Below are 23,360 nucleotides of genomic sequence, written 5' to 3' on the forward strand. Positions count from 1 at the left end.
ATAAAGTTGAAGCCTGAGTAGGGACATGATAAACGGTGTTGCATAAGCCGTAGCTAGATTTCAGAGTCACTTGGACGTTAGGTAATTAAAAAAAAAAAAGGACTCCTAAGTCAGAGTTTCTCGGTTGGAACCCACTCTACCACAATTTGATACCTATTTCTAATAATGAGCCGCTCAGGCTCACAGGAATAGTATGAAATTGAAATATTTGTGTAAATAATAAAAACACAAATATTTCTTTATTCTATAAAAAAAAAAAAATAAATTTCAATTTATATCTGTCCACCTCCGTAGTGGTCAGTACGCTCGGCTACCGTTTTGAAGGCCCCGGGTTCGATTCCCAGGGGCCAATAAATATAAGCGATTTTGATCTTTTCACTTTAATATTTATTCAATATCACCCCGGACTTGTACCTGGTGCGGAGGGCTGATCACCTTTCCTTCATGTGTTAACAATCAAGATAACACTGCGTTTATATGATGCAGTGCCCTATGCACCATCGGGTTTGAAGAATTATTTGGTATTAAATATACCGGGACCGAAATAATTACAAAATTGGCAAAATAATTACAAAGTTAAATCCGGGTTCCTCTGTATTTAAACCCTTTTTCATATTATTTTTTGACATCTCATCAAAGATGAAGAAGAATATGGAAGTCTGGGCATTTACGGGGCTGACGACCGTCGTAGGCTGGTTTAAGTGATCACTTTACACACGTGTAACATTCACCAATTCTACCCATTATTGACAACCACACTATTCAAATTCTTGGAATTTCTATATATATATGAACCAATTTAGAAACCTTGTTCTCGAATCACTAGAACTTCACTAGAGACATCTATTGGTGAGATGTAAAGAAGTTTTTTACTAAGCAGAAATTCTTATAATGGTATGTGAGGTCCGAATCCTGGATTATAATCACATACATGAGAAACGCCAGAAAATATCATTTTCAGTTTTATTATTTAAGCTTATAATTTGACCAGTTAATTTATTGACAGCATTCGTTCCGAATCCCGGATTATAATCACACACATGAGAAAAATTCTTATTCTTCATCATCTTTAATGAGATGTCACAAAATAATATATGAAAATAACTCCTGTAATTGGAGATGATCCAGATTTTGCGAACAAGTATTTGGACACGCTCAAAATGTAGTAAACCCTTTTTTGTAGTGTATAAATCATTCTATGTGATTGCAGGGTCCTCGTACGGCATGCCCAAGACCTCGTCGCCCAGCATGTCCTCCAGCATGGGCATGCCCGCGGGGCTGGGCGGCATGTCCCTGCCCCCGCGGGCGCCCCCGCTGCCCAGCGCCTCCCCGCAGCCCTCCTCGTCCGTCAAGCACTCGCGTAAGTCACCCTGTCTTTAGGATCGACAGCCTGCTATTCAACCTTCCCCTCCCGGTGATGTGTATTTACTAATGCTACCTAGGACCAAGTGCGATCCCTCAGACGAATGTGTGGCAAAACGATGTTTGATAGATGTTCGAACGATGAAATAAGGAAAGAATGTAAGGCTGAGATAAGCATTATCGATAAAATTAAGAGAGGTGTGTTGAGATGGTTTGGACACGTGGAACGTACGAGTGAAGAAAGAACGGTTAAACAAATTTATGAGGCGAAGGTAGTCGGAAAAAGAAGCAGAGGACGACCGAGGAAAACTTGGCACAATCAGGTATGTCGAATACTTGAAAGCGGCCGGGTCAGGAGTCGTAATAATCGTCGGGTATGTATGAGGAGATGCATGAATGTAGAAGAGGCAAAGAATGTTTGCAAAGACAGAGTGTTCGTACTGTTTCCGCCAATTTCATTTTAGTTAGTTAAGAAAGGTGTGTTGAGATGGTTTGGACATGTGGAACGAATGAGTGACGAAAGAACAGTAAAACAAATTTATGAGGCGAATGTTAGTGGGAAAAGAAGCAGAGCAAGACCGAGAAAAACATGGCACGATCAGGTATGCCAAATACTTGAAAGTGGTCAGGTTAGGAGTAGTAACAATCGGCGGGTATGTATGAGGAGATGCATGAACGTGGAAGAGGCGAAGAATGTTTGCAAGGACATAGTGGTGTGGCGCTCTATTCTCTCTGCCTACCCCTGCGGAGAAGCGGCGTGATGGTTAGTTAGTTAGTTAGTTTTTTAGTTACACAGTTAGCACAAGTCGTCGTTCAGGGTGGTTGTGTCGCTACGCTAGCTATGGCCGGTACCTGGGATGCATTTTTTTTCCCTCTTTTTTAGGTAATTTACCAGAGCTAACATTATAAAATTGTTACATTTTTATTTTTAACTTCAACTATGGTCAGTAAAAGCAACATTAAGGGATATTAACATTTATCCCGTTTTTAAATCACATTTTCGTATCGTAGTTGTACAGGAGAAAGTGACCAACTGACAAAACGTAAAATGTTCAGGAGGGCCATTTAAGTCACTTTTGCTTGGCAACAAAATAAACATCAATGCAGTTAGTCATTTTTAACAAGTCAATATATTATAAACATGGCACGATCAGGTATGCCAAATACTTGAAAGTGGTCAGGTTAGGAGTCGTAATAATCGGCGTGTATGTATGAGGAGATGCGTGAACGTGAAAGAGGCGAAGAATGTTTGCAAAGACAGAGTGGTGTGGCGTTCTATTCACTCTGCCTACCCCTGCAGGGAAGCGGCGTGATGGTTAGTTAGTTAGTTAGTTTTATTATTATTATTATTATTACTATATACGCTCCCTAGATGGAGCATATGGAGTCCACAAACTGTCTCCAGGCTTTTCTGTCGGCTGCCAGCTCCCTTGCATCCTCCCAAGTCAGATCCGCGTCCCGAAGTTCTGACGAGAACTGCCGACGAATTGTCAGCAGTGGTCGTCCTGGGCGGCGCGAACCTGATGCCTTGTAAAAGAGGCAAGCTTGATTAAGGCTCTCAGGAGGCATGCGGAGTACATGGCCGAGCCAACTGAATCGCCTTTTCTTGACGACAGTTGTGACCAAGATTTGCTGCGTCCTACGCCTTATCTCTTCATTCCTCACAAAGTCAAACCACCGCACGCCTTAGATTCTCCGCAAACACCTATTCTCAAAGCTTAGTACACGGCTGCTCTGGGCCCTTGTAAGGCCCTTGTTAGTTTTATATACATATTATAATATCAAGGTTTGAAATCGTTTTGGGTTTTTTCAGGGCAGTATCAAATAGTTCATAATCACGTTTTTGTAAACAAATGCACTTGGTCACTTTCTCCTGCACGACTACGATATGGTGTACAAAATACATATCACCGGCGAACGTGGAAGTTTTTTAGCACCGTAATGGAAAGGTTAAGGGCCACTAGTGACGATGCGTTCTCTCTGCAGGCAAGTCCTCGTCGTCGGCGGCCGCCAAGGCGTCGGCGCTCAGCGGGGCGTACCTGGCGGGCGTTCCGGGCGGCAAGGGGGGCTCCCCGTCCCCGTCCTCGCTCTCGGGGAGCTCCAAGCAGGACAAGGACCAGCTCGCCATGCGCGGGGACCTGCTCATGGCGCAGGCGTACCAGCAGGCCGTGCAGGGCAAGGTGGGTCCATTCTCCGTTGCTATATGCAGGACCGACCTGCCGACGGTTATGCCTGTAGGAAGAGCTACCGGCATATTCATCTGTTATTCATCTGTTCCATGTCTCTGAGGGGGTATTCCGAAGCGGGATTCTTCTACAACTTTAACAAGAGTCTTTTTACTTCCTTTATCTTCTTCTAACCCTTATCCGCACCCCAATGGTGCATAGGGCACTGCATCGTATAGAAGCAGTGTTATCTTGATTGTTAAATACACGAAGGAAAGGTGATCAGCCTTCCGCTTCACGTACCAGTCCAGGGTCATATTAAATTAATATTAGACTGAAAAATCTCTAATATTTGTTTTGACCCTCTTGGGAATCTAACCCGGGACCTCCAGCATGGTAGCCTAGCGCGATAACCACTACACTATGGAGGCGGACACTTCCTTTATAGTTTGTGTTATTAACACTTGAAATGTAAAGGTGTGGACTGACCTCCACATTTCGTCGTAACGTAACATTTACAGCGAGCATCCGATTTCGGACGGAGCACTCGGAATGCTGTAATGACTATACGAATGCTTGTATCGTAACAAGTTAAGGTGGAGACTGACCGGAGCATTTCAGAGTCAGTACAGCGAGCCGAGCGCTCCATCCATAGTTTCGGATGCTCGCCGCGAGCGATGTTACGACGTTATGTTACGACGAAATGCTCCGGTCAGTCCCCACCTTTAGTTTGTGGTTTGTCACAAGCTCCGCGTTATTATTACATGGGGTCATTCAAATACCCTCCTCCGCAGTATGCTTAATTTGATAGATATTTGGGGTAAGGAAGGTTCTTGGTTTTTGAAGAGTGATTTATTTGTCTGCCTTCCAGAACTCTTCAGCATTGTTTGGCAACCCCTTCGGGCTCGGCTCCATGAACTCCTCGGGGCTGTCGGACAAGGACCGCCACGTCGGCCTGGACTCTCTGGCCAACCTGCCTCACACCATCCTCAGGTGAACGCAACATCAATTTTTAACCAGTTATGTCTGCCCGTCACTCGATAAGTTTAATAGGCTTGTTCTTTATTTTTCTACTTAACCTTTTAACTGCCGGCAGGTACGTATGTTGTGTTTGATAATGTCCTAAGAAGACGAAAAGCGTCACGCATTCACATATACATAAAAAAATCTAGAATTCAATCCAACCAATCTTGTTTTATTTTGGATATATTACCCAACAATTCAATATGGAATTCTTCTAACTGTCTGCAGTTACAATAAATAAATGATTTAGACACACTCAAAATATTGTTTTGTCAGCCACCCTACCAACTTATCGAGTTATATTAAAGTGTTACATATATTTTTATATTAAACATGTATTCTTTCTTCACATAGACTAATATGGCTATATTTTTGTCCCTCTAAATGCTATCAGTGCCGCGTTGGAAGGGAGGTATGTGGATAAGTAAATATACCTTTTTCACTATCATTCATAATTATCTGATTCACTATGCCATTTTGTAGATATGTACTAGTTTGTATTTTTGTATTGTTTTGTATTGGATGAAACCTTGTGGTGGAGACTGACGGAGCATTTCGTCGTAACATCGCTCCATCATCCGAAACTATGGATGGAGCGCTCAGCTCGCTGTACTGACTAAACGAATACATTGTCAACGTGTTACATTACGACCGAACGGCTACGGTCAGTCCTCCACCCTTACAGTTTGTATATTGTCTTGAGAACATTTGTAGTTCATGAAACTAGTTGTGTTGATATTTACCCTTACCGGTCCAATTTGGAATCTCATTTGGCTCGGATTTTTTTCTCGTAGGTCCCATATCGGATGTTTTTCATTTGAATTTTTATTTTATTTATTGCTTCGGCATTTACTTTGTGGTAAGACATCGCTCATTCCTTTCAAGAACGTCATAAATCAAAAAACTTGATTTTTCAGGAGAACGTTTTTAAAGTTTAAAATATTATTCCATTTTTAAAAATAAATATCAAGTCACTTATTGAACTTTTTACTGTGCAACAGATCTTTTTAGGTAAAACCTGAAGGTTTTTTCTCCATTTGAAGAATAAATAGTTTATTTAAAAAAAAATAATTAAACAATACATTTTCTTCAAAATGCAAAAACAACACTTTCTGCCCTGTAGCAATTAAATATTGAGTTAAAAATATGCCTCTTTTGCTGGGATATAGTACATTTTCTAGGCATTCCGAAAACATGTACAACTGAAAATTGACGATTTTTGATTTATGACGTTCTTGAAAGGAGTGAGCAACATGTTGAAATTATAAAGAAAACACTTATTTTTTTACCACTTGAGTTTATTTATATGATGACTAGTTTCGGAAGCTAAGCTTACATCTTCAGGTCTAAATTTAAACTAAATTTAGATGTTTTATTTAAGTGTTTTATTTTATAATTTATTTTTTTTTCATCATTGGTATTGTTATGTTTATTTATTTAAACCTCATGTACAGAAAAGAAATGTGTACATTGGCGGGTTTATTGCTAAGAAGCAATGTCTTCCAACCAACCAATTTAAAATGCAACCTCTTTTTTTTTCACTCTTCTATTACAACAGTTGACGAATGTTTCCAAAGACAGAGTGGTGTGGCATTCCATTCATTCTAAGCCTATTCTATGCAGCATGTTTAGTTAGATTGATTAGTCCCACACTGCTCGGACCATATGCCACATACCGGCATTGCGAGTGGCAAGTGACTCGGAGTGACGAGCGACTCCGAGTGACATGTGACTCAGAGTCGCGAGTGACTCCAAGTGACAAAAGACTTCAAGTTGCAAGTGATTCCGAGTGACACTTCACGCTGAGTGGCACGTGACTTGTGTGGCAAGTGATCCCGAGTGGTATGTGACTTAGTGGCAGGTGGCTCCGAGTGGCGAGTGACTCGAAGTGGCGCGTAATAACGCTTGTGTGTTGCTTTGCAGCGACGGCGCCTCCATCCTGGGCGGGGTGCGGCTGCCCCCGGACACGGAGATCATCAAGTACACCTCGTCCATCGTGGGCCCTAAGGTGAGAAAGGTTCGCTATCACATTTCATTACTATTGCCTGCCACACGGGGAGGGGGAGGGGGAGGGGAGCATGCCAGCCACGGTGGACCGTCATAGCAATTACCATCTGAAACGTAGATTCCATTTCCAAATGCCCTACCAATGTTTTCCTTCAATATCTTTTTCTCATTTCCCCGGATTTTGAATTTTCGGGGTTCCACTGTGTTAAAAATAGTACAAATTCTCTTCTGTATAAATTAATTTACTAATAAAAATAGAATATATAAAAATAAAAAAAATTTAAAATAGAAGATATAAAAATTCTTAAGAAAAAAATTAATGCCCATTACATATAAATCTTAGAAAAAAAATTTAAAATAGACTATTATATCGTTAATTATAAAGAAACATTAAACCTTGAGTGTGAGTCCCTCTCCAAGCACAAGAGCTCAGTCTCTTTTTTGGAGAGGCACAGCGAATCTAAAACATTAAGTTTGACATATCGCTCACTCCTTTCAAGAACGTCATAAATCAAAAATTGTCAATTTTCAGTTGTGCGTGTTTTCGGAATGCCCAAAAAATGTACTAAATCCCAGCAAAAGCGGCATATTTTTAACTTAATATTTACCCGCTACAGGGCAGAAAGTGTTGTTTTTGCATTTTGAAAAAAAGGTATTATTTTATTATTTTTTTAAATATACTAAATATTTTTCAAATGGAGAAAAAACCTTCAGGTTTTACCTAAAAAGATCTGTTGCACAGTAAAAAGTTCAATAAGCGGCTTGGTATTTATTTTTAATACATTGTATTATATTTTTAAACTTTAAAAACGTTTTTTGATTTATGACATTCTAGAAAGGAGTGAGCGATATGTATAAATGTTTAGAAATTGTATTATTTTGTACTTAAAAATGGTACTATATGAAACAAATTAAAAAATATTTGATACATAATAGCCCGTTTTTCAAACAGATTTGCGGTATTATTTTCATAAGCCATTTTGTTTTCAAACTAATGCATGAATTGGTTTGCTGAAGGTGCCGGTATACCTAGTATAGAATAACAAACACAGATTTTCGATTTGTTTCTAGGATCGTAAAACATTTAGATGAGACAGCATACAAAATGATGTTTTTTTTAAATCTTTTTTTGTCTTCACAAACTTAAATGCTATTTTTAATATGGTAAAAGTGTAGGTGTCTAATTAATGTGTATCTGCTACGGAAAGGGTCCGTGATATTTCTGTTTTTTGCTGTTGTATATTTGGTATACCTGCGCCATAATGCATGAATTTTGGTTGCGCAGCTGCATATCAATTATTTATTTAAACCGATTGAACCTTTCATTTTGTGATTCAGATGAAAATTTTAAAATGTTGGAACGTTCAAAAAATATCCTCAGTCAATTTTTTTTTAAATATCCTCAGTCCGCCTCCGTAGTGTAATGGTCAGCACGCTCGGCTACCGTTCTGGAGGTCCCGGGTTTGATTCCCAAGGGGGGTAAAATAAATATAAGTGATTTTTTCACTGTCATATTTATTCAATATTACCCTGGACTGGTACCTGAAGCGGAGGGCGGATCACCTTTTCCTTCATGTGTAAACGATCAAGATAACACTGCGTTTATATGACGCAGTGCCCTATGCACCATTGGGGTGCGGATAAGGGCTTGAATTGAATTGAAACTCATTAATAATAGTATAAAATTTTTTTAATAATTTGATTTTTTAAAATTTCACACATAATATATTATTTTTTGTTTTTATTTTTAAAAATATTTCATTATCAAGTTTTTTTTAATGAAAAATCTTCATGGAACTCACGGTATTAAATAAACAAAAATGTATGAAAATAATAATACAATTGATTTTCTTCACATTAATATCAATCTATTATTTTTTTGTATGTTTTTTTAAAATTATTGCCTCAAAAAATTATTATTTTAAAAATAATAAAAAAATGTTGTAAAAAATATATATTTAATTTTAGAATAGTTGGTGCCATAGAACGGGGCTACTTGAACTTTGATGTGTTACTTGAGCCCAGTACAATTTTTTTTAAAAATCTGTATTTGGTCTACAATAATGAACGTATCGACAATTCATTGTTTCCCTGACAGGTGACACTTATTGTCACGATACTTCAATCGATACCACGATCTAAATATTTTTTTGTACTGGGCTCAAGTAACACATCAAAGTTCAAGTAGCCCCGTTCTACGGTACATAATTGGATTAATATTTTTTCTGTATTAAACATATCGCTCACTCCTTTCAAGAACGTCATAAATCAAAAAACTTGATTTTTCAGGAGAACGTTTTAAAAGTTTAAAATACAATACAATGTATTAAAAATAAATATCAAGCCACTTATTAAACTTTTTACTGCGCGACAGATCTTAAGGTAAAGCCTGAAGATTTTTTCTGCATTTGAAAAATATTTAGTATATTGAAAAAAATAATTAAATAATACATTTTTCTCAAAATGCAAAAACAACACTTTCTGCCCTGTAGAGGGTAAACATTGCGTTAAAAATATGCCTCTTTTGCTGGGATATGGTACATTTTCTGGGCATTCCGAAAACATGCACAACTGAAAATTGACAATTTTTGATTTATGACGTTCTTGAAAGGAGTGGGCGATATATGGTAGCATTTTTCCGACTGTTGTTTTCTTCCTTTGTTCTCATTAGTATGTGGGAAGTACCTTGTGCAAAAATATAATTGACGCATTGGTTACGGCATAGTCTGTCAAAGAAATGTAATTTGGCGCAGGTGACGTTTTATCAAATCGAAATAATGGTGTCAGTAAAGAATCCATGATAATGTTTTTGTATTGTCGTGACACATATCCGCTACACGGAAAAGCAAATATGACAAGAAATTAGACATTTTAGACGTGTTTTTTGTATAATAAAAAAAAACCCTTATCCGCACCTAATGGTGCATAGGGCACTGCGTCATATAAACGCAGTGTTATCTTGATCGTTTACACATGAAGGAAAGGTGATCAGCCTTCCGCTTCAGGTACCAGTCCAGGGTAATATTGAATAAATATTACAGTGAAAAAATCACTTATAATAAAAAAAAATAACCCTTATCCGCACCTAATGGTGCATAGGGCACTGCGTCATATAAACGCAGTGTTATCTTGATCGTTTACACATGAAGGAAAGGTGATCAGCCTTCCGCTTCCGGTACCAGTCCAGGGTAATGTTGAATAAATATTACAGTGAAAAAATCACTTATAATAAAAAAAAATAACCCTTATCCGCACCTAATGGTGCATAGGGCACTGTGTCATATAAACGCAGTGTTATATTGATCGTTTACACATGAAGGAAAGGTGATCAGCCTTCCGCTTCAGGTACCAGTCCAGGGTAATATTGAATAAATATTACAGTGAAAAAATCACTTATATTTATTTTACCCCCCTTGGGAATCGAACCGGGGACCTCCAGAACGGTAGCCGAGCGTACTGACCATTACACCACGGAGGCGGACAATTTTTGTATAATAAGTTGAAGGTAACTGAAATACACAAAAATGTTCACACTGCCGCAGCATAAGTTTTCTAAAATGCACAAATATGACCAGACGACTCTGAAATCTAGCTAGGGCTTATGCAACACCGCTTATCATGGCCCTACTTAAGCTTAAACTCTATAAGTTTTATAGCCTATACCTACATGTGAGTGGATTTACTCTTTGTGTTTAAAGTTACTATAATTTTGTGTAATTCATCAGTGAAAATTCTAGGCAAAGACACTCAGTACAAATATATCATAGTCGTACAGAAGAAAGTGACCAACTAACAAAATGTAAAATGTTCAGAAGGGCCATTTAAGTCACTTTTGCTTGGCGAGAAAATAAACATCAATGCAGTTAGTCATTTTTAACAAGTCAATATATTACTTCCAAGTTTTAAATCCTTTGGGATTTTTTTCAGGGCAATATTAAGCAATTAACATATCAAATAGTCAATAATCAAGCTTTTGTTCCAACTTTAATGTATGGAAGTGAAACATGGAGTTGGCAAAAGAAGGATGAAAGTAGACTGAATGCAGTCAAAATGCGATCTCTCAGAATAATGTGCGACAAAACGATGTATGATAGATATGCGAATAGTGAAATAAGGAAGGAATGCAAAGCTGAGATAAGCATTATCGATAAAATTAAGAAAGGTGTGTTGAGATGGTTTGGACATGTAGAACAAATGAGTGAGGAAAGAACGGTAAAACAAATTTATGAGGTGAATGTTAGCGGGAAAAGAAGCAGAGGAAGGCCGAGAAAAACATGGCGCGATCAGGTATGCCAAATACTTGAAAGTGGTCAGGTTAGGAGTCGTAACAATCGGCGGGTATGTATGAGGAGATGCATGAACGCGGAAGAGGCGAAGAATGTTTGCAAGGACAGAGTGGTGTGGCGCTCTATTCTCTCTGCCTACCCCTGCGGGGAAGCGGCGTGATGGTTAGTTAGTTTTTTTTTTGTGAAAAATGCACTTGGTCTCTTTCTCCTGTATGACTATGGTATGTACGCTGTAAACAATGTTTTGCCACCATCTGTTAGTGTTATGCGAAACTAAACAGAAATGACTGATTTAAAAGGATTTTAAGACTTCATCAGAAAAATGCCACCAATATCTTTTTTAGCCGCCTTTACACGTACGCACTCTACTATCTGATTAGTGATTATTACCATAAATTCCCTGCAAATGTGCCTAGCGGCCGTTTATCGATGCGCTCTTGGCACGCACACTGCCTGTTGTCTGGCGGAGTGCGTACGTGTGAAGGCGGCGCTCGCTCGGCCCGCGGTGAATGTGTGATGTGTTGACGAAGGAGATACTAAACCCGCGGGGTCGGCAGGTGCCGGGCACGACCAACCGCGGGCGCAAGAAGACCATCTCGCTGGACCCGCCGCACGTGTCCGTGCTGCCCGCCATGTCCTCCACCGGCTTGCTGGCGCCCAAGCGACCCAAGCTGGTGAGTCCCAATCATTTTTATGAGTAAAATATTCATTTTAACTCACAGGGACCTTCATTAAATGTACGCGAGATCCGTCCTGAAGTATTTTACACACAAGACGCCTTGTCCTTTTTAATTTTTATTAACTAATGACTTCACCATAGACCAAAAATCCAGAAATTGTTAACAAAGATTTAGACACACTTATAGCGAAATTTGCTATATTTTGTGTTTTTGGCATATGTTGCCGTGTTTAATGGTCACGTGTTTGTTGTTTCATTTCTATAAGTGTGTACACTAAAATTATGATAATTACAAAAATACTTGATTTCAAGTGATTTTACAACGCAGTTACATTTTAATTATACACTTATAATATGTTACATATCATGTTTACTTTCTGCAGCATCCGTGAATTTCTTGGTCTTCCTCTAGATGTCTTTCGAAGAAGATTCACGGCGATTACCTCGTTCATAATGTGATCAAGTTCTCTGCGTCCTATATGCCTTACTTACATATCGCTCACTCATTTCAACAACGTCATATATCAAAAAACTTGATTTTTTAGGAGATCGTTTTTAAAGTTGAAAAATATAAAAAAAATGCATTAAAAATAAATATCAAGCCACTTATTGAACTTTTTACTTTGCAACAGATCTTTCTAGGTAAAACCTTAAGGTTTTTTCTTCATTTGAGAAATATTTAGTATATTTAAAAAATAATTAAACATGACCTTTTCTTCAAAATGCAAAAACAACACTTTCTACCCTGTAGCGGGTAAATATTAAGTTAAAATTAGGCCGCTTTTGCTGGGATATAGTAAATTTTCTGGGCTTTCCGAAATTATGCACAACTTAAAATTGTCGATTTTTGATATATGACGTTGTTGAAAGGAGTGAGCGATATCTGTTATTGGATTAAAAAAATGATGGTTTTCTAGAAAATAAGCGCTAAGATATGTCACAACATATTTAAATGTGTGGTTTTTGCGTGGGTGACATCTCGTTGTTGCTTCCAGGAATCCGACTACAGCCACCTGCCGATGGCGCACCAGAACTCCTCGGGCGGAGGGCAGGGTGGCAGTGACCGCGTGGAGGTCATCAAGCTGCCCCCGGGGGCTCCAGACCCCCGCAGCACCACCCCCTTCAGCATGAGCGGCTACACCGGTAAGGGTCTGACATCACAAGTGTCTTCTTGCGGCAGGCGCCGGTTTTAAGGTCATGCAGTGGTGACTCGGGTAGGTCCCATAACAAACATCACGGCTGCGGCGGAAAGTGATTTTGGAAGTTTTGAGTTTGGTGTTATCTTCTATAGAAAAATTAGTCGGCTAGATCCGACTCCGACCCGACGCCGGCCGGTACACAGACGCCCACAGCCCCGACCAGCACAGCAGACAGACACGGAACAGTGCAAAGACATTAACAGAGGTCATTACCACTCAACCATTATCGACACTCTATTTCGGATCCCTTTCACAAGTAACGACACATATACAGTGAAACCTCTAACTATCGTTTTTAAAGGGACCTATTAAAATAAACTATGAATGCGGGAAAACATTGTATGCGGGATTAAGAGATCAATACGCAAATAGATACGACCGAGTAAAGATACTGTCCTCCCAATCTGCATAACCATTCGTAGGCTAAAATTCTAAGAGGAACACATGTTTCAGATGCAAATGTATTTATTTAAAAAAAATACAAATCTGAATAGAATTTAAAAAAATACTTTTTTTCGTAAGTCAATAGTATATTTTCGGTTTTGCAAATAGTATTTTTTTCAGCATCGGTTGTTGAATGTGCGTTGTAGAAAGTTTTCTTTCAAAGAGTGTGCACGCTTCTGGAAATGCAGGTACAGGCAGCGGCTCTTTTTCATCAATATTGACCTCCCCTGCTATCGGTTACACAAGCTTTCGTTAGTTTCTATCCCATACGTTGCCGTTGAATGTAAGAAAATTGGAAATAATGTAAAAAAAACAGACAAAATGTATCAAATATGCAGCTTAATTCAAACGATAAATGCGGTGAATGGTGATAGAGAAACGATCGATGCGGTTTAGTTTAGTATGAAATTAAGTCGGGATAGAAGAAATAAAGGACACATCCGGGAAAACGTTTATTCGAGGAACGATAGATAGAGGTTTCACTGTACATACGTATATACACATGTAAATATATATATAAAACCCTTATCTGCACCCCAATGGTGCATAGGGCACTGCGTTATATAAACTCAGTGTTATCTTGATCGTTTACACATGAAGGAAAGGTGATCAGCCCTCCGCTTCAGGTACCAGTCTAGGGTAATATTGAATATATGTAACAGTGAAAAAATCACTTATATTTATTTTCCCCCCTTGGGAATCAAACCCGGGACCTACAGAACAGTATTCGAGCGTGCTGACCATTACACTACGGAGGCGGACAATATACACATGCACATATATTTTTTATTTATTATTGATACACACACGCCTATCATAATCCTAACAAACGATGGACATAAATAAAGAACAACCCTGAACACCTAGCCCGTGGACAATGTAACCCACTCGGCGTTGCTCTTCTCCCGCAGGATTGTCCAAAGAGCTCCTGCAGTCCATCGCCAACCAGAGCGGGCTGAACCTGGCCGCCCTGGAGAAGCAGTTTGCCGAGCAGTTTGGGGGCAGCTCCGCCTACCGGCCCTCCTCGTCCTCGTACGGAGCCAGCAACTCCTCCAGCCAGGACATGGGTAAGGATCTCTGCGATGTCGAAGATGTTGTGCGATGGGGAAGAGAAAGAAGACGTTTCTGGAGAGATCACGTGAGAAGAGCGAGTTGGGATCGAGTGGTGAGGGTGGCAGCGGACAGCAGCATAGGCGGGATCAGACCCCCAGGAAGACCACCTAAGCGATGGAAGGATAGCTGGTCTTCCACCTCCCAGGAGCGACCCGAGAATGACAGGACCTAGTGTAATATGACGGACACGTGCTACGTGCGCGAAGACACCTTGTGATCAGCGTACGCGTGCACTTGATGACGTCCTAATTAAACAGGACACTTTAGTCCCCTTTTTGTCAGGAGGCAGGTTGGACTGAAGCGAGTATTAATTAAAGAACACGGTATCGACTATTTACATATAATAATAAAATAATAATAAAACCCTTATCCGCACCCCAATGGTGCATAGGGCACTGCGTCATACAAATGCAGTGTTATCTTGATGGTTTACACACGAAGGAAAGGTGATCAGCCCTCCGCTTCAGGTACCAGTCCATGGTAATATTGAATAAATATGACTGAAAAAATCACTTATATTTATTTTACCCCCCTTGGGAATGGAACCCGGGACCTCCAGAACGGTAGCCGAGCGTGCTGACCATTACACTACGGAGGCGGACATATATATATTTATATATATGTCCATTTAAAAACAAACAATACGGCAGTCAATACTCATGTGCTTCCAAACAGCTCTGTTAAGTTATGTTACACCCGACTCTGAAGAAATACAAAATTAGACTATGTTAAAACCCCTCTTGCTTTAGGGTAGAGAATCATAAAATGCTGTACCGATTTATGGCCATGGGAACGCATCTCGCACCAAGGCCGGACAACATGTTGCAAGCAAATGACGAGTCCCTCGACTTTCTAAAAAAGGACAGTAAAAGTGCGAATGAGAAATGGCAGGGCCATTACACTACTCCTAAAAGAAGAAGAAGAAGAATACTTGTTCACACTCAATATGTTGTAGGCTACCGTTCCCCTATATCAAACCAAATTTCTCTCATTTCCGCCGTCCAGGTCTGAACCTCAGCTCCAAGCCGTCGGCGTCGTCGAGCACCGCCCGGAGATCGGAGTCCCCGGCTGCCGTGGCCGTGGAGGATGACGCTCCGTTGAACCTCTCCCTCAAACCTTCGTCGGCCTCCAAAAGCATAGAGAACGGTGAGTTTCTCATCTTCAAACCCTCATCCGCACCATGTGGTGCATAGGGCACTGCATTATATTTATATTATATATGCACTGCATAATATTACTACTAATTGTTATTTTATTATGATTTTATGTTATAAGACTATTTATTGATTTGGCGTTTAATTTGTAGAACTCCATTTTAATTTATGTATTAATTTTAAATCAAACACAGATTTTTTGAGTCTATTAAGTTGTATTTTATTAACGAAAACACAAAAAAAAATTATATTGTGACAGTTGTTTCGCCTTGTTAGGGCATTATCAAACTAATGTCGAATGTTTTTGTTAATAAAATACAACTTAGTAGACTCAAAAAATCTGTGTTTGATTTAAAATTCATACATAAGTTAAAAGGCTATTTGTTATAAGACTTTTTGTTTCTGTATTAGTGTATTATTATATATGATATTGTATATATGTATCTTAAAGGCTTCAGCCGTTCAATAAATAAATAATATTTATTTTATTTTGCATCGCAACGTTATTAGCGCTCTTGAGGTAGTATTTTTCGAAAATGTCGCTGCATTAATTACTCAGAATTATTATTAGAACTTTTTTGTTGTTGTATACGCATTTATTATGTTGTTTGTTGCGGTAGAACCCTCGCAGAAGCCTTGCGGAGCCTTAGGGCTTCCCAATACGCACTTTGAGTACCGCTGGCTCTACTCTGTGACATGTGTTGTCTGGAGCAAATATGCCCCTGTGACGCGTACAATATCTTTTACTTTATGCACTATACGCATTAATTTATATTATACGCAGTGGGGAATAATGATTGGTTATACGTGAAGAGAAGGTGATCAGCCTTCCTCCTCAGGTACCAGTCTAGGATATTGTTGAATAATTACTTATATTTATTTAACCCCCCATGGGAATCGAACCCGGGACCTCCAGCACGGTAGCTAAACACGCTAGCCATTACACTACGGAGGCCGACAAAAGCAATTTTAGCATACGTATAAGAAAAATGCCACCCGACCCTCAGTATATTAATCACAAGTAGCCGCAACACCCAATTCCCATCTATACAATGTTTGCAGGCGTCTCTCGCGCTCTACCTAAAGTAAGCAAATAGAACGCTCGCAAGCGTCTCCGGCTCTCTACCAACAGTATGGAAAAGGACCCTAATTATACTCTGGCAGCCTGCCGCCCGACCCTCAGTATACTAATCACAAGTAGCCGCAACACCCAATTCCCATCTGTACAATGTTTGCAGGCGTCTCTGGCGCTCTACCTAAAGTAAGCAAATAGAACGCTTGCAAGCGTCTGCCGCTGTCTACCAACAGTATGTAACAGACGCTTTTGAGCGTTTCCCGCAGACAATGTGTTAACAAACAAAATCAGCCAACGATAATTTTGTTTACAATTACGCCCACCGTCATGTATTTACCGGGACCGTTTGACGTGTTTCAGAGTGGAAAGCGTCCAATCTGTCGACGTCGTCCCGCATCCACGACGAGGCGGCGAGCTCCCTGAGCTCCCTCAGCAGCATCACCGCCTCCCTGGGGGCGAGGAACCAGCCGCCGCCGCCCTCCCGAGTCTGTGAGTAGCCCTTGCACATCTCGCACCATACTTGCGTCTCTGCAGACATGTGAATCGCTGCTCTCTGCATGTCTGGTCCATAGGATCCGTCATCTGCCGGTTTAATTGATCACTCTATAGAGTGATGTCATGTGACAGTCGACCACGACACATAAAGAAGAACTTGACACTTCATTAATGTTGTTTATTCTTTTATTAATTGATTCGGCAGTCACTTTGTGTTAAAATCTATTCCCATTTTTAATTTAAGTTTTACTTGGTAAATACCACTATTCTAGCAATGGCTTATGCAACACTGTTTATCAGGTCCCTAAGTGTGAGTAGGTTACTGTTCAAAATAATTTCAATGCAAAATAAATTCAAGAAAGATTTATTTCAATTGGTCTGGGTGTTTGTGATGTATTTTTCACATTTCGCTCACTCCTTTCAACAACGTCATATATCAAAAAACTTGATTTTTCAGGAGATTGTTTTTAAAATTTTAGAACATAATGACGTATTAAAAATAAATATCAAGCCACTTTTTTAACTTTTTACTGCGCAACAAATCTTTTTTGGCAAAACCTGAAGGTTTTTTCTGCATTTGAAAAATAATTAGTATACAATTTAAAAAAATAATTCAACAATACCTTGTCTTCAAAATGCAAAAACAACACTTTCTGCCCTGTAGCGGGTAAAAATATAAACTTAAAAATATGCCGCTTTTGCTGGAATATAGTAAATTTTCTGGGCTATCCGAAAACAAGCACAACTGAAAATTGAAAATTTTTGATATATGACGTTGTTGAAAGGAGTGAACGATTTATCTTCCCTATACTTACTATCCCTACCTGCAGTCAAGCCTCTGAAAGTAGAGGCTTTGCGGGTTAATTCTTTGAAAAAAAAAATTTATTCTTGAGTGAAAATTTTTAGGAAATCTCGAGGCAAAAACACATACAGTCGCTTTGATTTTTGTAAGTGTGTACATATTCTATTGGCAAACATCGGTCTGTTTCTTCCCCTCCAGCCCGACGCAAGCCCGGGGCCAAGCCGCGGCGGGTGATCCAGGAGTCCTCCCCGTCCCCCTCGCAGCCTCCCGGCCACGAGAGCCCCACGCCGAGCGGCAGTGAAGACAGCGACAGTAAGACATGTAACCCTCTCCTCATCATTCATCATCCTTCGCTCTGCGTAATTCCGGTTTCGGAGTAACCGTTCCGTCATCAAATCAAACGTAGACTAAATTGAAATTGCTACGGTCTCTTCTACTATCATTACGTAAATCAAAGTCTCCGGTTGTGGTACCGTGGTTAGTGTCGCGGACTCTTGTCAGAGTTTCTCGGTTCGAACCCACTCTACCACAATTTGATACCTATTTCTAATAATGTTCCGCTTAGACTCACAGGAATAGTATGAAATTGAAGTATTTGTGTAAATAATAAAAACACAAATATTTAAAAAAAAAAATAATTGTAAATAAAGACAGCCAAAAAAGACCAGATCAATCAAAATGTAAAATCTGGCGGTGTCAAAAGTCTACGTAATTGGAGGGTATGTATGACTATATGTATGGAAGTGAAGGAAGCTAGGATTGTGAATGTCAGGACAGAAGAGTGGCGTTCAAATCTCTCTGCCTATCCCTGCAGCGAAACGGCATGATGGTAGCAGTGTTTCTTTTATTTTTAGATGGGAATTGCATTTTTTACTCATCTTGCCCATTCATTGTGTGGTGTCAAAAGTCTACGTAATCGGAGGGTATGTATGACTAGATGTTTGGATGTGAAGGAAGCTAGGATTGTGAATGTCAGGACAGAAGAGTGGCGTTCAAATCTCTCTGCCTATCCCTGCAGCGAAACGGCATGATGGTAGCAGTGTTTCTTTTATTTTTAGACGGGAATTGCATTTTTTACTCATCTTGCCCATTCATTGTGTATAAGGTTTATATATATGAGATGATAATATGATAGCAGTAGAAGTAGTAGCAGTAGCAGACAAGCACCGTAGCCTAGTTGGGTAGACGCTCGACTGCGAAACTGGCATCTCAGGTTTGATTTTCGCCTGTTGCAAAATAAATTCAAGAAAGATGTATTTTCAATTGGTATGGGTGTTTGTGATCACATTTACCCTTCCAATCTTTACTATATCCTAACTGCAGATAAGCCTCTAAAAAAAGAGGCTTTGCTGGTTGTTCCTTTATAAAATTAAAATAAAAAGTAGTAGTAGACATGCAACGAAAACTCGGAACAACAAAAAGTATTTTGTTTTTCAAAAATTTTCGCCCGACTGGCCGTCACTTTCGTTTGAACATTAGTGCAAACGAAAGCGACGTACTCGGCTGTACTTGCAAGCTAGTACATTGAGTGCGTTTGTCTCCGCAGTGGGCCCGTGGCACTCGGGCAAGGAGCAGCGGCCGCGCAACCTCGGCCGTGGCGTGTCCAAGCCCAAAAAGAACACGGTGGCGTCGCTGCTGGCGCAGTCGCGCGCTCTCGGCATCCGGCCCGCGCTCGCTCACCAGTACCTGCAGGAGGCTGCCGAGATGGTGAGTCCGTGCCCAGTTGGTCAATCATTCATGGGCGCAGCCCCCGCTGACTCATTCATTCATGGGCGCAGCCCCCGGTGAATCATTCATTCATGGGTGCAGCCCCCGGTGAATCATTCATTCATGGGCGCAGTCCCCGGTGAATCATTCATTTATGGGCACAGCCCCCGGTGAATCATTCATTCTTGGGCGCAGCCCCCGGTGACTCATTCATTCATGGGCACAGCTTCTGGCGAATCATTCATTTATGGATACAGCCTCCGGCGAATCAATTATTTATGGGCGAGCCCCCGGTGAAAAATTCATCCGTGGATACAGCCTCCAGCGAATCATTCATTTATGGACGAGCCCTCAGTGAATCATTCATTATTGGGCGCAGCCCCCGGTGAATCATTCATTCTTGGATACAGCCTCCGGCGAATCATTCGTTCATGGGCGCAGCCCCCGGTGAATCATTCATTTATGGGCGAGCCCCCGGTGAATCATTCATTCTTGGGCGCAGCCCCAGGTGAATTCATTCATGGGCATCCTATTATTCAATTATTATATAAAACATTTAGTTAATATGGAATTAACCAAATAAAATTTTTCTCATCAGCACCGTTTCTCTTCCCAGCTGAATCCCGAGCTACAGGAGAAGCTGAAGGCGGCCATGGGCGACATGGCGGCTGGGCTGGGCGGTGCGCCCGAGCTGAGCGGCACCGACTCCGAGGGGGCGCCCTCCGACTCCTGCGCCGAGGACTCTGAAGACGCGGCCGACGCTCTGGCCGCCGAGCCCGTGCTGCGGCTGCCGCTCGCCTGCGGTGAGTGCGCCCAATGACTGGGACCGAAGTGATGAGAGTGGAGCGTGGCTGGGACCAGAGTGATGCGAGTGGAGCGTGGCTGGGACCAGAGTGATGCGAGTGGAGCGTGACTGGGACCAGAGTGATGCGAGTGGAGCATGGCTGGGATCAGAGTGATGCGAGTGGTGCGTGACTGGGATCAGAGTGTTGCAAGTGGAGTGTGACCATGACCCGAGCGGAGAGTGACCGGAGTTGGATGGGCAGACTGGTAGCTTGAGTGAGTAACGTGTGGTGCCTTTCCAGGCTGGAGACGGGAGACGCTGATGAAGGGGCTGTCGAGGAACGGCAGCATCAAGGGAGACGTGACCTACTACCCGCCGGAGCCGCACTCCTCGGTCAAGCTGCGGAACATGCAGGAACTGTGCAGCGTGAGTATCCAACCCATCGGGAAATATACGCAGCTACTTCTGTCTCGAGATTTGCAGAAGTCGGCGCCTTATTTTTAGAGTTATACGAACAGTTATTTTTAAGATGTTCACATTGTGCTATTGCTTACTGAGTGTAAGATATCTGTGGGTAACACACTTCCAACAAGAAAAGTACTTCTATCCGTTGTGTCGATTGATGCTTAACCCTTTCCGGTCCCCCAAAATTAAAAAAAATAATCTAGGTAGACAGTTACATTCCAATTGGAAAAAATCTTTTGTCCTCTGCTCCACATACTGTTGTAATAGATACGAGTGACAAAAATGTAAGCTTGGAATTTTAAATAAATAATACTAATGATGAAAAAAATGTGGAATAACATCCGACATGGGACCTAAGAGCAAAAAATCCATGTCGAATGAGATTTGACATTGGACCAGTAAGGGTTAAGGACGGGAAGGATATTTTTACCTTCTGCGCCGGCCTCCATATCAAAGAAGGAATTATACAATGTTTTTATATGAATATTATATACCAATCTCTTTGTTGAGGTCTTAACTATATGTACGCAACTATCAAATCCCGTCGCCAGCGGTCCGCAAGCGTAAAAAATACCCGTCGGAAATGTTTTTTGAATTTTATAAACATTTCTTGAATGTTTTCCGCAGATACTTTGTGGCACATTTTATAAACTTTATAAAATGAAATGACTTTGTTATGACCACTTTTTTATTTAAAAAAAATAATAAATAAAACCCTTATCCGCACCCCAATGGTGCATAGGGCACTGCTTCACATAAACGCAGTGTTATCTTGATCGTTTACACATGAAGGAAAGGTGATCAGCCCTCCGCTTCAGGTGCCGGTCCAGGGTAATATTGAATAAATATTACAGTGAAAAAATCACTTATATTTATTTGACCCCCCCCCCTGGGAATCGAACCCGGGACCTCAAGAACGGTGGCCGAGCGTGCTGACCATTACACTACGGAGGCGGACTTTTTATTAATATGATTTAACCTACCGGTTTCAAGAAGAACCTTGTCATCATCAGGATTTATATTAATTCAAAAACATTAAAATACTCTCGCCAAAAAACTTCCACACACTCCATAAAATCCTAAATTTTATAAACTTTCAAAAGTTGATTCGGCAGTCACATTTTTAATTTAGGTTTTACTTGTCCGCCTCCGTAGTGTAATGGTCAGCACGCTCGGCTACCGTTCTGGAGGTCTCGGGTTCGACTCCCAGGAGGGGGTTAAATAAATATAAGCGATTTTTTCACTCTAACATTTATTCTATATTACCCTGGACTGGTACCTGAAGCGGAGCGCTGATTACCTTTCCTTCGTGTGTAAACGATCAAGATAACACTGCGTTTATATGACGCAGTGCCCTATGCACCACTGGGGTGCGGATAAGGGTTTATATTTACTTGGCAACTACCACTATTTTTTTTAATCTATCGAGACACGTGTTTCAATGTACCCCGCATCATTTTCAAACACCGTATGCCGCGTTTTCTTTGAAAAAAACTTTCTGATTTGGAATTTTGTAAATTTTCAGTACCTGGAGAAGAATTTGTGTCCGCCCTTGCAGAAGGAGAACTTCAGCTTCTCGTCCCGACCCCTGATTGGCAGGTTCCTGCAGGTCGGAGGCCAGGAGGGGATGTCGGAGACTGAGGTCGCCAAGAGGTATCTATCTATCTAAATTATCTCTGCATTGTTTTAAATATTGAAAGCATTAACTTTGTGAATCATATTGATATATTATTTCGAGAAATAAAAATACTTCGTGTTTTGATCCACTCACATTTTTATTAACCAACTAGTTTCGGCAACAACCTGTCGCCTTCTTCAGGGTTTAATTTATGACTAAACATATATATAAAAAAGAAACAGTGTAAAAGTTATTGGGTTTCAAATGGGTAGGGGTAGGGGTAATGGTGTTTTAAGGAGGGGTAAGAGCAAGGAAGGGGATAACTCTGTTTAGGTTGGGTTTGAATATATTTCCCATAAAATCAAACCCAACCTAAACAGAGTTATCCCCTTCCTTGCTCTTACCCCTCCTTAAAACACCATTACCCCCTCCTACCCTTTTGAAACCCAACAACTTGTGCACTGTTTCTTTTTTATACATATGTTTAGTCATAAATTAAACCCTGAAGAGGGCGACAGGTTGTTGCCGAAACTAGTTGGTTACTAAAAATGTGAGTGGATCAAAACACAAAGTATTTTTATTTCTCGAAATAATATATCTCTGCATTATTTCATTTGTATTCTTGTAGTACAGATCAGGGCTCCGCAACAAATGCGCTGTGAGCCGGATTTGATCTATTTGACTATTTGACAATTTTAGATTATCATTTTTAGATTAATACTCAATTTTTCAATTCAATTCAAACCCTAATCCGCACCCCAATGGTGCATAGGGCACTGCATTATACAAACACAGTGTTATCTTGACGTTAACACAAGAAGGAAAAGTCCGCTTCAGGTACCAGTCCAGGATAATATTGAATAAATATTAGAGCGAAAAAAATCACTTATTTTTATTTGACCCCCCCTGGGAATCGAACCCGGGACCTCCAGGACGGTAGCCGAGCGTGCTGACCATTACACTACAGAGGCGGACAAATTAA

The 23,360-nt window shown here is 40.6% G+C and overlaps 1 protein-coding gene across 30 annotated transcripts in view; it reads left to right on the forward strand.

Moving 5' to 3' along the window:
* The window catches only part of tou (bromodomain adjacent to zinc finger domain 2B toutatis), a 107,079-nt gene that overhangs the window by 29,953 nt on the left and 53,766 nt on the right, over positions 1-23,360 (forward strand). For 10 of the 30 annotated variants that reach the window (XM_088271099.1, XM_088271092.1, XM_088271097.1 and 7 more), the window contains exons 6-19: positions 1,211-1,360; positions 3,349-3,542; positions 4,399-4,520; positions 6,474-6,567; positions 11,374-11,517; positions 12,518-12,665; positions 14,077-14,232; positions 15,284-15,424; positions 16,868-16,996; positions 18,003-18,125; positions 19,351-19,511; positions 20,128-20,314; positions 20,597-20,721; positions 22,286-22,413. In XM_088271099.1, the coding sequence (XP_088127225.1) occupies positions 1,211-1,360; positions 3,349-3,542; positions 4,399-4,520; positions 6,474-6,567; positions 11,374-11,517; positions 12,518-12,665; positions 14,077-14,232; positions 15,284-15,424; positions 16,868-16,996; positions 18,003-18,125; positions 19,351-19,511; positions 20,128-20,314; positions 20,597-20,721; positions 22,286-22,413 (2,002 nt within the window). The remainder of the gene's footprint in view (positions 1-1,210; positions 1,361-3,348; positions 3,543-4,398; positions 4,521-6,473; positions 6,568-11,373; positions 11,518-12,517; positions 12,666-14,076; positions 14,233-15,283; positions 15,425-16,867; positions 16,997-18,002; positions 18,126-19,350; positions 19,512-20,127; positions 20,315-20,596; positions 20,722-22,285; positions 22,414-23,360) is intronic. The other 20 variants (XM_088271105.1, XM_088271116.1, XM_088271100.1 and 17 more) reach the window with 6 other exon arrangements.

Source organism: Brachycentrus maculatus, unplaced genomic scaffold, assembly GCF_059751285.1.
Source record: "Brachycentrus maculatus isolate JH-2025_06_01 unplaced genomic scaffold, ASM5975128v1 h1tg000420l, whole genome shotgun sequence".
NCBI lineage: Eukaryota > Metazoa > Arthropoda > Insecta > Trichoptera > Brachycentridae > Brachycentrus > Brachycentrus maculatus.